Here is a 14,512-nt window from a genome sequence, read left to right on the forward strand (position 1 = left end):
TTAAATAGCTTTCTATCATCTACAAAAGAATATTTTCACCCCAGGGGTAAATTGACGAGCAATTATATTCCGCCATAATGAAAATATCTTTGGTAGCAATCTTTAAAAATATAAGAATGTGTCTATCAGCGTAAAACACCCGTATTGTAATAAATAATATATTTGATGACACTTTTAAACGCGCAATAATACTTTAAAACCGTTTAATCAAACGAGATTTTGTTTTGACAAAGGGGGGACGTGCGTGATTTGTAAAGAAGACCGATGAAGAATTTACCTTTAATATGAATGAAAATGATAAATGAAAAGTGTGCAATGCAGTTTGAGCAAAATCAGATGATTTTTTTTAACAAAATTGAAATATTTGTATTTTATTAACTTTTATGAATGTTTTGAACCATGCTTTATTAATCAACACATATTAAAAAAGACGGTTCAGAAATATATCTTACCCCAATTGAAGATTTGTTCTCTGTTTTAACTGTGACAAAAGGTGTAATGAGTAAACGCATCTTTGGAAAATGTCCGTTCCAAATTAAGGAGAACAATTAGGCCATCCTTAAAAATATCTTTGTTTCCCCTCCCGCGACCCATGTTATGTTTGGATAGGAAATATTGAAATATTATTTTTTATCCAAAAAAATGTTTATATCTAAATTAAATCTAAATGTGAATTCTAAGCATCTGTTTTAAGTTTAGAACCATATATTTTAACATAAGTTTTATTCAACATTATACCTAAAATTCAAAAAATGAGATAAATATAAAGACATGATTCTCATTGACTCTCTTTGCTTCCATGTTTAGTAAAAACAGTCGGATAGCTGTGATCTTTTTGGGTAGGTAGCGGGAGGGAATTCTAAACAAAAAGATTTAAAAAAAAAACATTTTCAGAAAATTGCCCCTTATGATATAGTGCCATACAATATTAGACATGTACTAGTATACAATCTCTGGTGCCAAACTGTTTGAACAACAACAACAGCAACAAAACAACAACAAACGACATGTACAGTACTTTTATTTTTTATGTCGGACACATAAATAAAACAACATGACAGAAGATATTTTAATTAATAAATATACTGTTACGTGTGACATTGATAAATAATCTCATTATATAAGATTTTATTTATATATATTATTTTCATATATATCGCGCAAAGCAAAACAACAGAGACATATGTTTAGAGACATATTTACAGAGACATATGCTATGCTTGGACACCAAAAAGAAACAAACCTTGGGGACAGTGCCGTCACTTTATTGCACATCTTGACAAAAATATTTCATATTTAGATTTAAAAAAAAAATATTATGCTACCATTTTCTTTTTCAGAATAAAATTATTAAATGCACGCAGACACAATGTCCGAGTACGGAGGGATGTCATGTGATATTGTTTGACAGTTTTCGCGAGGAGCGAAAATGCTGCGAAGTATGTAAAGGTACGACAGTTAATGGAAGACAAAAAATGTCTGAAATTATATTTTAACACAATTTTTCTAATAAGAACATTTTTATCAAATATAACTTCAGCGGTATTCGTCAAAATAAAGTTACAGCTATTTTTTTTAAATGTAAAACACTAAATGTCAAGTTAATAAAATTGCGAATTGCTTGTCAAAAATGACAACATTTGTGAAACGTATATGTCATTTTTTACACATTTTGTTCTGTAAAAATCTGATGTACTTTTTAATCGCTTTATTTAAAGATTTTGATTTTTTTCTTGTCCAAAAAAATAAGTTGTCACATTGTCTTTTTTAATAAATCAAATTTTAGTCTTTATTATTATTATTATTATTATTATTATTAGACTACAATGTATACATATTTGACTTTACATCATAGAAGCTATTATAAAGTCGATTTGGGACTGAATGATTATTTGTTATTGAAGTGAAAATAAATAAATAAATAAATAAATAAATAAATAAATAAATAAATAAATAAATAAATAAATAAATAAATAAATAAATAAATAAATAAATAAAAGAAAAAAGAAGTAAGAAATCCATATATTTATGACAATTCTCTCTTCTCGAAAATGGCAGAAATTTAATTTTATTTCATAAATTTCGTGAATTATATTTAGAAACACAAGTAATGAAATTAATGCTTCGCCACTCATTAAAATGCAAATTCAAAACACGGAAGTTTTGTCTCTTCATGTTAAACAGGATGTTTATATTTTTATATATTTTAACAAAATTTGTCTAATTCTTTTTAGAATTCTTTATCATATCACAGGAGAAAAGAACAATATACTGTACATATATTCTATACATTTATATGCATATACATGTATTAATCTTAATGTTAATTATTTGAGATGATTCACAACATTCTAGTTTTCCAATTTGTTTGCAGGATGTGATTACGAGGGAAAATCGTACAACAGTAGCACAAGTTGGACAGATGTGAACGACTCGTGCACCCAGTACACGTGCAGGGTAAGACCGAAAACCTGATATTTCTAACCTTTTATTTCTTTCAAGTATTAAACTTCGGTTTGTGGTCATTTTTGGATTTAAGGCGAGCTCATATGATCGGCTTTATGTGTACATATTTGTGGATTTCTTTATCTGGTTTAATTGAAGGCCATATTGTAAATAAGACATGCATTTCTTAATAGGTTACCTTCATGAAACAAAGTGTTTACTATTATTATTATTATTATTATTATTATTATTATTATTATTATTATTATTATTATTATTATTATTGTTGTTGTTGTTGTTTTTCTCCGCTAAATATATGCATTCGTCAAATCAAGGGGCAAACTTTTCCCGCTAGTATATTACAAAAGAAAAAGTCAAATAAACTGTTTAGCGTTTCTTGACTCAAAGCTGTCTCAAATTTGGACATTTTCGACCATAAGTTATTTTTAAATGCTCAAATGACATCGACCTATACATCACACAGGACAAATGACTTGTTCCCCTTAAAAAGAGCCGAACAATGTGTTTATACCACTGTTCTAGTAATCACTTACAGATTTTTAAACTGTCTATTTTAATTACCCGCCGAAAGCTGATATTTTCCATGCACGGGCCATACCCCCACTTATCCTTATCAAATCTAGATCTAAGATCGAAACAAATTCATTGACAATGCACATGGGAAGCCTATATTTTCATTTTCAAATAGATAAGATCAAAATATTTTAATTGTCTCAAGAAATCCGAGGATCCGACAATTTACCTTGACAGTCCGTGGTAAAGGTACAATTATACTATAGCGTTACCTTTTGAAAATATTAATGTTCTTTTTCACTCGTAATCTGCCAAAAAATCTATCAATCTATGAAGTCCCATCTGCGCATCTTTCTTCATTATGTCAAAATTTGTTTTCTGGTTTTTCAAATATTTGAGCGATTTTCTTGGTCGTGAGAATTTAATATTGTATTGGACATGTTTATTCTATGACGGGATGTGTCATAGTGACACTATCCGAAAATAATTCATCCGAAAAATTGAAAATGATTTAAAATTGGACAGGTGGCGCACATTGAATATGTCAATTTCTTTAGGATACAAAATTTACACTGACCACCGTACAATATCTGTCAGTCTGACTTTCAAAAGTTTGTAATCATAATAATAGTATATCAATCTTAACAACTAAAATTGGCCATATACACGAATATCAGTCAATTATGTTAAGTTTTGCAGATATTTCATAGTATCAGGGGATATATTTATTATACAGTGATAAGATTCAGTTTCGGCTGCTGCAGACTTCATTGCATGTCCCTGAATACACATTCCTGATATTTTTCTTCTTATATATGTTTTAAATGACAAGATATGTGTTAAAAACTTCATTAAGAGTCGTTTCTATTTATTACACAAAATTTCAAGGATTTTAAATGCTTAGGATCCTTGGACGATAGCTTGCCAACTTCACGCTGCTAGGCCGTTGGGTCGATAGGCCAGCAAATTAACGACGCTAGGCCATTGGGCCGTTAGGTCGCCAAATTCACACACCTGAGAAAAAGTGTTGTTTTATTAAAACACATGTTTAGGATATACATCTATAACCAGTCTGTCGACATAATGAATAATATCCGATATAATAATAATAATAATAATAATAATAATAATAATAATAATAATAATAATAATAATAATAATAATAATAATAATAAAATAACTCAAATATTTAAATATTATTTTCCAGGCCTCCGTGGTAACAAAATTCAAAACTCAATGCTATACACCGTGCTATGACCCAGTTCCCGTACCCGGACAGTGCTGCCCGTCATGTAAAGGTTGGTATATATTTTTATTATCACGTCCCTTTACTCATACAAATGTCGTATTTAGAATTGATTTCAGGTTAAAGACAGAAATCGTAAAAAAACTATAAAAATCACTATAAATTTATTTATTACCAAAAACAGCAACAGAAACAAAAATGGGCCAGGTAAATGGCCATGGGAAACTTTTTTGAAAATAAAACAGGTCACACAAAATAAAAATAAAAACTTTTGAGAAATAAAAATAATGTTATTTCTGGAGCATAATGGGCTTTTAGATTATCTACTGCATTTAAGACAGCAAAATATAAATTACGAACGCAATATAAATACGAACATAAGTTCAAAACATTATTTCAATCTAGCTTTGACAAGTGCACCTTTTACAATTGAAGTGAATTATTAAAATCCATTCACATAAAAGTGAAATCTGTAATTTAAGAAAAAAGAACACCGCCGAGATTTTAATCTTCAAACACTTTGATGTCTGAAATCTCAGGACATAGACTTTAGAAACAGGGGAAGGAGACGTTGATAAAAGCACGTGCATATTTTCTTGTTTTATCAAACGCTGTCATCACATGTACTGTCTGTGTGAACTTCCGGTACAGTGTCGAAATGTATTATGGGAGCATGATGTTTATTATTCTACGTGCACAGCTCTAATTGAAAGTTACAGTTATACACATTTAGTTTCAAAATATATTTTTAATTTTTTTCTCTTTCGGAACGCGCATACTCACAGTTTTTTAATATTCTCCGGGAGTATGTGGGCCAGCACCCAGGAGTCGGTGCTTTGTATATTTTGCTGTTCCGTAATGACACAATCGAAAGAACATGCGCATTTTGTATAGAAATATACATAATAATAAAATAATGCAAAAATACTTAATAAAATGTTTAATGAGTAAATAATTAACAGTGTCTATACCTCAATCCACGACATGGCCGTGAGAGACATAAAATGAACATTTTGTAAATTAACTGACAACATCGATTTATAATGCATTACAAACGATTTTTCTATTTATTGAGCACATAATTAAAGAGGATTTCAAACGGCTAAACGTCAGTTATGTTTATTGAGAGAAAACTGGAAGCAATTTAAACATTCATCTACAATATAGTATATTTGATATCAAATATCTCTGTAGGTCACATTGTCAAAAGTAAGTTTTTAGCTTTTGCCATCTTAGATAGGCTCTGTTTTAAACAGCCATTCATGTATCTCAGAAAAGAATAATTGCCTTTGCAGAACAGCAAACTTTCCATAACACTGACTTAAAATGGAAACATGTTCGGAGCATTCAAGTCTCCGAAATCAGCCTATAGTAACCTCTTTGCTATTGAGTAACCATGTCAATCGAACTGCTTTAGTTCTTTTAAATAATATCCATTTCCTTGCAAAGAGGTATTCGGAACAATTTGAAAAAACACGTGACTCTATATTTAAGCTTGGTTTACTTTTTTTAATCAGATTAAATATGTCTGTCTATCGTTCATGGAGATGTACTCAAACATTCCGAGACGATTTGCACTTATAGTGAAGTGTCTTGGGTCATTTGATGATGCTTTAGATAAACAATTATCATGTTAAATACGTTTACTTCTGGGTCAAAACTGGGTGATTAGGTCATCATACCCGTCCTGGTTGTTTATTTTCTTTCAAGAGCTTATATATTTAACTTTATCAACTGTACATAATAAATGTTGAATGTCGTATCAAACATAATTTCTCATCGTGATTAAAGTAGACAAAACTTCACTACAACTCGTCAGATTTAATGTTTAGACTTTTAGCAGGGATATTTATTTTATTAGTTTTGAAGAATTGTTGCAAATTATATGCCCATATATAAACATGCTCGGGTTATATTATATGCAAACAACCGTTTATATACGTTCATATATCCTGTCAAGAATATTTAAACCGCAATGGCCCTTTTTTAAGAATCAAACGGGAAGACTTTTTAGTGCGCAAGCGCTGGTTCTGCTAGTCCAACACGCAAGAAAGACATGTTCTACCAATATATTTTATATGTGAACAAGTGAAAAGTTATTAAAACACTTCGCTTAATGAAATGCTATTTTCAAAATAAGGAAAATCAACTATAGGAATTCTCAAAGAACGGAATGTAAACGGAATGTAATGTAATACAATAAAATTCGTACTAAGATAAATTATCTTACGTCTCATTCAAATTAAATACCACGTTGTATAAAAACATATCACGGTTGATTCCAATTGAAATATACCCCCAAACACTCATATAAGCCTCTTTGAAATTCATTGTTAATTATGTCAACAGAAATTTCAAGGGTTCTTCAGAAGTGAAGGGGTACTTCAGGGCGGGGTTTTATGTCTGTATTTGTTTAGTAAAATAGACTCGTGTATCGGTATAGAGCAACATTATCACTAGGTATAAAAGACACTTTGTTAGGATTGTGTTTATAGATGCTCGATTTTTATCATTACATTGACTGAGATTGTCAATGGCTGAAAGCTAATGCTCAAAAGCTTGTTGTAGTCAAATAATTGCATTATTTGTGCTGAAACACTTTACTATTCACACAAAGTTTACTTTATTTCAAATTCATTTCATTTGCAAACATAGTTTGCAATTTTCAGGAGGTCTCAAAGTGAAATAAAATGATAATATTCAAACGTTATTACTACATCTGAATTTTTTTGGTTTGTTTTGAACTTTACTAGAAGAGGAAAGATCTTTCAGTTCCGAGTTTGTGCCCGAGTAGTACTGCACATGTACCATATTACGCCAGGTTGCTCCTTGCATTAGATATGCGCGATTTGACCTGTAATGTGTCAGTGTGTCGTGTCGTCACACCAAGCAATTGAATCAAAATTAGGAAAAATGGGCCTAATAGTAATGAGTGATGACAGGCTAATAACCAACGATGGTTCGTTGTCATGGAAACCCGTCTCCTTGAAGTAATGAGTTTGATACAGTAAGGATGATAATACCTAATTCATATGTAACCCCTACTCCAACTGCATGGAAGTTTAGGCGTAGTGAGGTGTAAGAGCCAGCCAAGCTGTTAACGCCCAGCTTTTCCTACGCTGCCGGGCAAAGGCAGTGGTTTTGCTTTTTGGCGTCACAGAACAGGGGATATGCCCGAACATGCAGTGTGGTGACATCTAGCTGGGATTTTTTATATACGATAGGATTGATTTAAACATATTTTATTGCCAAAGAAGAAACATATAAATACATGTAAAGACAGTTACAATTCAATGGTTTAATTGTAATAATGGTAAAATATGTTTGGAAAAAGGGTTTACCCACAAGTGCTCTAAACATTAGCAACGGGTCTTCCCTGATGCAATAAGTTACAATAACATATTTTACAAGAATGACTATCAGTTAGATAGAAGTAACAAAAACACACACACATATATAGTACTTGGCTTTCAAAAAAGATGATTTTAGGTAAGAAAGAACAATAAAAATGATTGGTTGTACATGTTTTCTAGTTTGAATAGTATTGAACAATGTTAACTGTTTTTTTATACAATTTACGTTTGAATGACTTAAAAAAAAAACATGCACAATTGCCAAATATAACAAAAACAATCAGAATGCAAATGATTTTATGATTGGATTGACTGTCCCGTAGGACAGTTCTTAAACAAAATGAAATAAATGGCTTGTAAATGTGATTATTGAAATGTGAATTCTAAGAACACGTTATCAACACGGAGACAAACGAACTGTAAAGTCACCGCTCATTGTCACCGCTTTCCTCAGAATAGGTTTTGAGACCGGATTTTTTAATGATTTGTGCATTTGTCACGAACTAGGTTAACGGTGTAGAGTCTACTATAACCTGTGTGACATATTGTAATTTTGGTAATTATAAGACATATTAACCTGTTTATGTCCCATAGAAGAATTGTTTGTAAAACAGTTAAAAGTGGTCAACTATTTAATCCGTGCCCTTGGTGATTTCTTGATGTCAATCTGGTTGATTGAATAAAAATGTTTATGAAATGGATTGTACTAGAATTTACACAGTGATATTTTGCACGTTTTTCACGTGTTTTGTGTCTACTTCAGGATGTTATTTTGACGGCAGAAAATTTTCAAATGGAGATAAGTTCAATTTATCAACAGATCCGTGTGTCCATTGCTCATGTCAGGTCAGTTTAGTTACTTTTTTTTTTATATTTCAGTTCAAACAATTTTACATACATTTATTCGTGTTCATTGTTTGTTTATTTGCTTATAAGGAAGCATTTGGCCTGTTTGGAATCGAAACCACGACCTCCATTTAAGGAGTTATGTGCTCTATTACCATGGAACCACCCTTCGCGATAGTTTCTCATGCTATACTATCAGCCATATTAGATTTATATTGCTTATTTCATACATTATGAAAAAGAGTCATATCGTCTTTCTTGAAAAGATATCAAAAGAAAGGAAGAGAGCGGAGACCCTAGCGGTACGTGCGTCAGCGCGTCAACCCAGGGATCATGGGTTCCAACCTGTATCTGGTCACAAGCATGTTTTTACATATGACATCGCTACTGGTATGGTTCATAAAACGGACGCAATTGCGAAGCTTAACTCAAGGGAGGTAACAGTTGTAAACCAACCTAACTGAATTAGATTAATTTATGTCCCTTTGATTATTTTTGTTCATCTCTTCAGGAAGGTAGTGTGTCTTGCGTGAAAGCGACTTGTCCAGTGTTAAACTGTCCTACAGAAAACATTTATAATGTGACTGGCGATTGCTGTCCAAGATGTCGAGGTAACTTATGTTAAACCAGAATTATTTAGTCTTAAAATGTACAAATGTATTAAGGTGAAGTATTTCATGTTTCAAAAGTTTACCTCTGTAATGAAAATTTCTTTGCACTGGTTTTAAGCCACACGGACTTTGTAAAGGTTGTTTAGTAACTTTTGGGGTTTTACTGGTAGATCTCGTATTCTAGTTTGTATTGAATTAGTTTCAAGCTTCGTGACATGAATAATTCTGAAGTCCCTGACAGGATTCGAACTCCTAGTGGTAAAACACATCACTTGAAAAAACGACCTGAACCACTCGACAACGAGGAGAGGGTTTCCGTCCTCTCCTCTTGCAAGAGTGATGCACAGGCGTATGATACTGTAACAATGAACTTGATACCTACAAATTGAGAAAACAAGATTCATCCGTCCGCTGACAGACTGACAGAGTATTGACCCAGAAAGAAAGGACTCGAATCCGAGTTCCGCGGACATTTCACATTCCCTATATACATGTTACATGATAATCGGATATGTTCTAATGAAAAGGACATATCTACATTTAAGATATTTTTAGATATTGTCAGATTTGTTTTCCACTTGTTGTGACGTACATTTGAATTACTTTTTATCGTAGATTTGGCGATACTGTCTTGATAAAGGTCTCATCCTTGATTACAAATTTGAGTGGGAGAAAAAAAAATCAAAATAGTTATTTAAGTCTTGTACGGATAACGCATATCAGTTCGTATGTGTGCGTGCCACAACTCTCACAGAGTGAAATGAGTAATTAGAAATAAATCTCTTATTGATCGGTATAATTTCTAATCAATATGACGGTTTCATAGTTTTATTCCATACAGTACGGTCCAAAATTCCCGGTTATGTAAAAGTACGGAACTCATATCAAGTACGGGCAACACTTTTTAGCATTGTGTCCAATGACAATCGCAAACTCTATAAATCGACAGAAATGCCAATCTGATCTCCTCGGCTTTTATGCTTCGCAATAGACTCTTATCCGAGAGCTGATTTTTAACTATTGCAGAAATGTTCAGTTTCAGTTTTTATTAAACCAAGGCATATAATATGCAACTGGTTATAACAAACAAACAAACAGAAAAATAACAGTCAAAAATCATTAATATCACAATATAAAAATACAATTATGACTAGCTAAATAAACAAAAAGGAGATCATATTGTTCATTTCAAGTACTGAATTCAATACAACATGTATTTTATATTGTAACAAATGGGAACGGAGAATGAGAAGTATTAGTTATCTAAATTTTAACATAATGTTTTTACAAAATAAAGATAATTTTAGTAGAATATTTTTATCACAACTATTCATTAATGTGTCAAGTTTAAAAATATTGGGATGAATGTAAAACCTGGGAAGAAGAGATTTACGTCTTATGTCATTAAAGTACGAACATTCAAATAAGTAGTGAAATTCATCACCAATAGCTTGATACGGACATAAGAGAGCTGATGTTTAACTATTGCAGAAATGTAAAGGAAAGAAAATAAGAGAAAAAAACGTAATGATTTGGCTTTATTGCAAGAATTTCAAAATGTGTAGGATGTAGGCCTCAAGATTTGTGTTAATTGTACTAAAAAATTTAACCTGTTCATATGAGTAAAACTGTTAATTGAGGGATTTGATAAACAGTGGATTAACGAAATTACTGTATCATTTCTTGCATGCGTCTACCATACCTTGCGATTACAACACCTGTTATTTCCGGTCTCTGTACCTTTCTTTGGAGCCAATATAGTTTAACTCGTATATTTCTTACGAAAAAACATATAGAGAGACTCATAAATCCACTATGGCACTAGGATATTGGTCTTTTCAGAAATTGCCTATGACTGTCAAATTATACAGAAATCTCTCTTTTTAACGTTAGTAACGGTGTAAATTTTGTTTGTAAAAATTGTACATTCCGGCATAATTTTTCATATATTTTAAATTGTCACCTTATATGTGTTTTTGTGAATATCTAAGTATTTTCTTAAAGTATAATTATATACACTGTACCATATATTAGTTTGATTTTCTTTTAATTTTGTTGAAATTCTTCGCGAATTTGTGTATCAAAAGTTTGTATTTTTTGTTTCTACACACGTAATGAAGACAACAAGTTTGTTATTAAAGATCTGTTTTCTTTTTTATCCGCCTTTTCACATTCGAATAGGCGTCGAAAAACATGTAATATTTTTTTCATATCATTTCTGCAACTATTGAGAGAGATAATAAGGAACAATTAAATCAAAATATTTTCTTTACAATGCAACGTTTTGCCACAGATTCCGTAACGATAGCCTAATTACTGGAGATTTCTCACACAATTGGACGTAATCTTGCACAACTGATATTCCGTAATATTTTCCGTCTACCGCATTTTTTTCTCTCAATCAAATTAGGTTTTTCTCGGCGAATTCATGTAGAGCCTGACAAAATGATTTACAAGATATTATCAGTAATTGGTTGACAGATTCGTAGATCAAAGTACAAAGGGGCGACAAAGTTACATTATTATTAGCGATTTATATTGTCAAGAGACCTGTAGATATGGCAGATTGTTCGAGTTACTCATGCAATTGTAAATGACAGTTACATGTACATCCAGAATTAAGCTTTGGTGGTCTGTGACAAGTCAAGTATTATGCATGAGTATGTAAAAAAGGCAAACCTGCTCAAGAAAACTGTCCTTATTGCTCTATGTTTAGTATCGCCGACTTTGGAGCTGTGAAACATTGCCACCTTGTTTATATCGCCGACTTTGGAGCTGTTAAACATTGCCTCCTTGTTTATATCGCCGACTTTGGAGCTGTTAAACATTGCCACCTTGTTTATATCGCCGACTTTGGAGCTGTTAAACATTGCCACCTTGTTTATATCGCCGACTTTGGAGCTGTTAAACATTGCCACCTTGTTTCTATCGCCGACTTTGGGGCTGTAAAACCTTGCCACCTTGTTTATATCGCCGACTTTGGGGCTGTTAAAACTTGCCACCTTGTTTATATCGCCGACTTTGGAGCTGTTAAACATTGCCACCTTGTTTATATCGCCAACTTTGGGGCTGTTAAACATTGCCTCCTTGTTTATATCGCCGACTTTGGAGCTGTTAAACCTTGCCACCTTGCTTATATCGCCGACTTTGGAGCTGTTAAACCTTGCCATCTTGTTTATATCGCCGACTTTGGGGCTGTTAAACCTTGCCACCTTGTTTATATCGCCGACTTTGGAGCTGTTAAACATTGCCACCATGTTTATATCGCCGACTTTGGAGCTGTTAAACATTGCCACCTTGTTTATAACGCCGACTTTGGAGCTGTTAAACATTGCCACCTTGTTTATATCGCCGACTTTGAGGCTGTTAAACATTGCCACCTTGTTTATATCGCCGACTTTGGGACTGTTAAACCTTGCCACCTTGTTTCTATCGCCGACTTTGGGGCTGTTAAACATTGCCACCTTGTTTTATATCGCCGACTTTGGGGCTGTTAAACATTGCCTCCTTGTTTATATCGCCGATTTTGGGAGCTGTTAAACCTTGCCACCTTGTTTATATCGCCGACTTTGGAGCTGTTAAACCTTGCCACCTTGTTTATATCGCCGACTTTGGGGCTGTTAAACCTTGCCACCTTGTTTATAACGCCGACTTTGGAGCTGTGAAACATTGCCACCTTGTTTATATCGCCGACTTTGAGGCTGTTAAACATTGCCACCTTGTTTATATCGCCGACTTTGGGGCTGTTAAACCTTGCCACCTTGTTTATATCGCCGACTTTGGAGCTGTTAAACATTGCCACCTTGTTTATATCGCCGACTTTGGGGCTGTAAAACCTTGCCACCTTCTTTATATCGCCGACTTTGAGGCTGTTAAACATTGCCACCTTGTTTATATCGCCAACTTTGGGGCTGTTAAACATTGCCACCTTTGTTTATATCGCCAACTTTGGGGCTGTAAAACCTTGCCACCTTGTTTATATCGGCGACTTTGGGGCTGTTAAACATTGCCACCTTGTTTATATCGCCGACTTTGGGGCTGTTAAACCTTGCTACCTCGTTTATTATCGCCGACTTTGGGACTGTTAAACATTGCCACCTTGTTTTATATCACCGACTTTGGGGCTGTTAAACCTTGCCACCTTGTTTATATCGCCGACTTTTGGGCACCTTGTTTATATCGCTGACCACTTGTCACGCTATATTGTCACGTCACACTTTAATACACCACTTAACTGTAACACGTCTGTCAGCAACGGTGTGCTTACACACACTTTCACACCTTTTTATGTTACAATATAATGTCACAATATACTGTCACACCTTTTTGTTAAAATATACTGTCACAATATACCGTCAAAACTTACTGTCACACCTTTTTTGTTACAATATACTGTCACGATATACCGTCAAAACTTACTTTCACACCTTTTTGTTACAATATACTGCCACAATATACTGTCACACCTTTTTGTTAAAATACACTGTCACAATATACCGTCAAAACTTACTTTCACACCTTTTTGTTACAATATACTGCCACAATATACTGTCACACCTTTTTGTTAAAATATACTGTCACAATATACTGTCAAAACTTACTGTCACACCTTTTTGTTACAATATACGGTCACAGTATACCGTCACGTTATTGTGTTGTCACAACACACTGTCACATGGCTATGAATGTTATGCTCTCGGTTTTTGTTAGTTCTTTTTCTGTAGTTGATACTCATTTTATACAAAGCAGTCTCAGCACAGACTAAATACTTATATCATGGATATTTCTTTTTTTCCAGGTGAAAGAAAAATCTATAATCTACCAGGTGGGAGGTGTTTCTACCAGAAGAAAATATATAGTAATGGGAGACAATTCCGTCCGGATAAGTGCACGAGATGTGCGTGTAAGGTATGCCTTTTTTATTTTATTTATCCACCTGATTCTATATGATATTTTAGTCATTGTGTATATTTTTATTTCGTTAATCATTACTTCCGCCGCTACGAGAATAGAAATTATCAAAATAGCAATATGTATAGCACATAGAACAGAACAGGACTCAACCATAAGCAATGTTAGATTTCATCATTTCACCCTTTATGTCTATTTGATACACGCATTCAACAGATACCTTCCCGCGTTAAATCTCTATTAAACACGTGTAACAGATAGTTTGTCCCCTTTATGTCTTTTTAGTAACACGTGTAACAGATAGTTTGTCCCATTTCGTTTCATATACATACGTGTATACATTTTTATAGTAAGTCTAAGATAGTTTTCCCCCTTTTTGTACAGATAGCCTACCCCCTTTCGTATTTTTCATACATATATGTAATATTTTTTGTTCTTTATGTGCCTTTTATACGCACGTGTAACAGATTAATAATGTCTCATGTGTGAAAGATAACTTTACCCCCTTTATGTCTGTTGTATACCTACATGTTACAAATAGCTTGCTTTCATATTCAAGTGCTATT

The 14,512-nt window shown here is 33.1% G+C and overlaps 1 protein-coding gene across 3 annotated transcripts in view; it reads left to right on the forward strand.

The window, feature by feature from the left end:
• Positions 1-14,512, forward strand: part of LOC132723427 (BMP-binding endothelial regulator protein-like) — a 44,246-nt gene that overhangs the window by 24,787 nt on the left and 4,947 nt on the right. For all 3 annotated transcript variants that reach the window (XM_060708149.1, XM_060708151.1, XM_060708150.1), the window contains exons 4-9: positions 1,341-1,449; positions 2,375-2,457; positions 4,187-4,277; positions 8,342-8,424; positions 8,936-9,035; positions 13,834-13,943. In XM_060708149.1, the coding sequence (XP_060564132.1) occupies positions 1,341-1,449; positions 2,375-2,457; positions 4,187-4,277; positions 8,342-8,424; positions 8,936-9,035; positions 13,834-13,943 (576 nt within the window). The remainder of the gene's footprint in view (positions 1-1,340; positions 1,450-2,374; positions 2,458-4,186; positions 4,278-8,341; positions 8,425-8,935; positions 9,036-13,833; positions 13,944-14,512) is intronic.

The sequence above is a fragment of the Ruditapes philippinarum genome, unplaced genomic scaffold, assembly GCF_026571515.1.
Source record: "Ruditapes philippinarum isolate M1 unplaced genomic scaffold, ASM2657151v2 ctg4476_1_1_1_1, whole genome shotgun sequence".
NCBI lineage: Eukaryota > Metazoa > Mollusca > Bivalvia > Venerida > Veneridae > Ruditapes > Ruditapes philippinarum.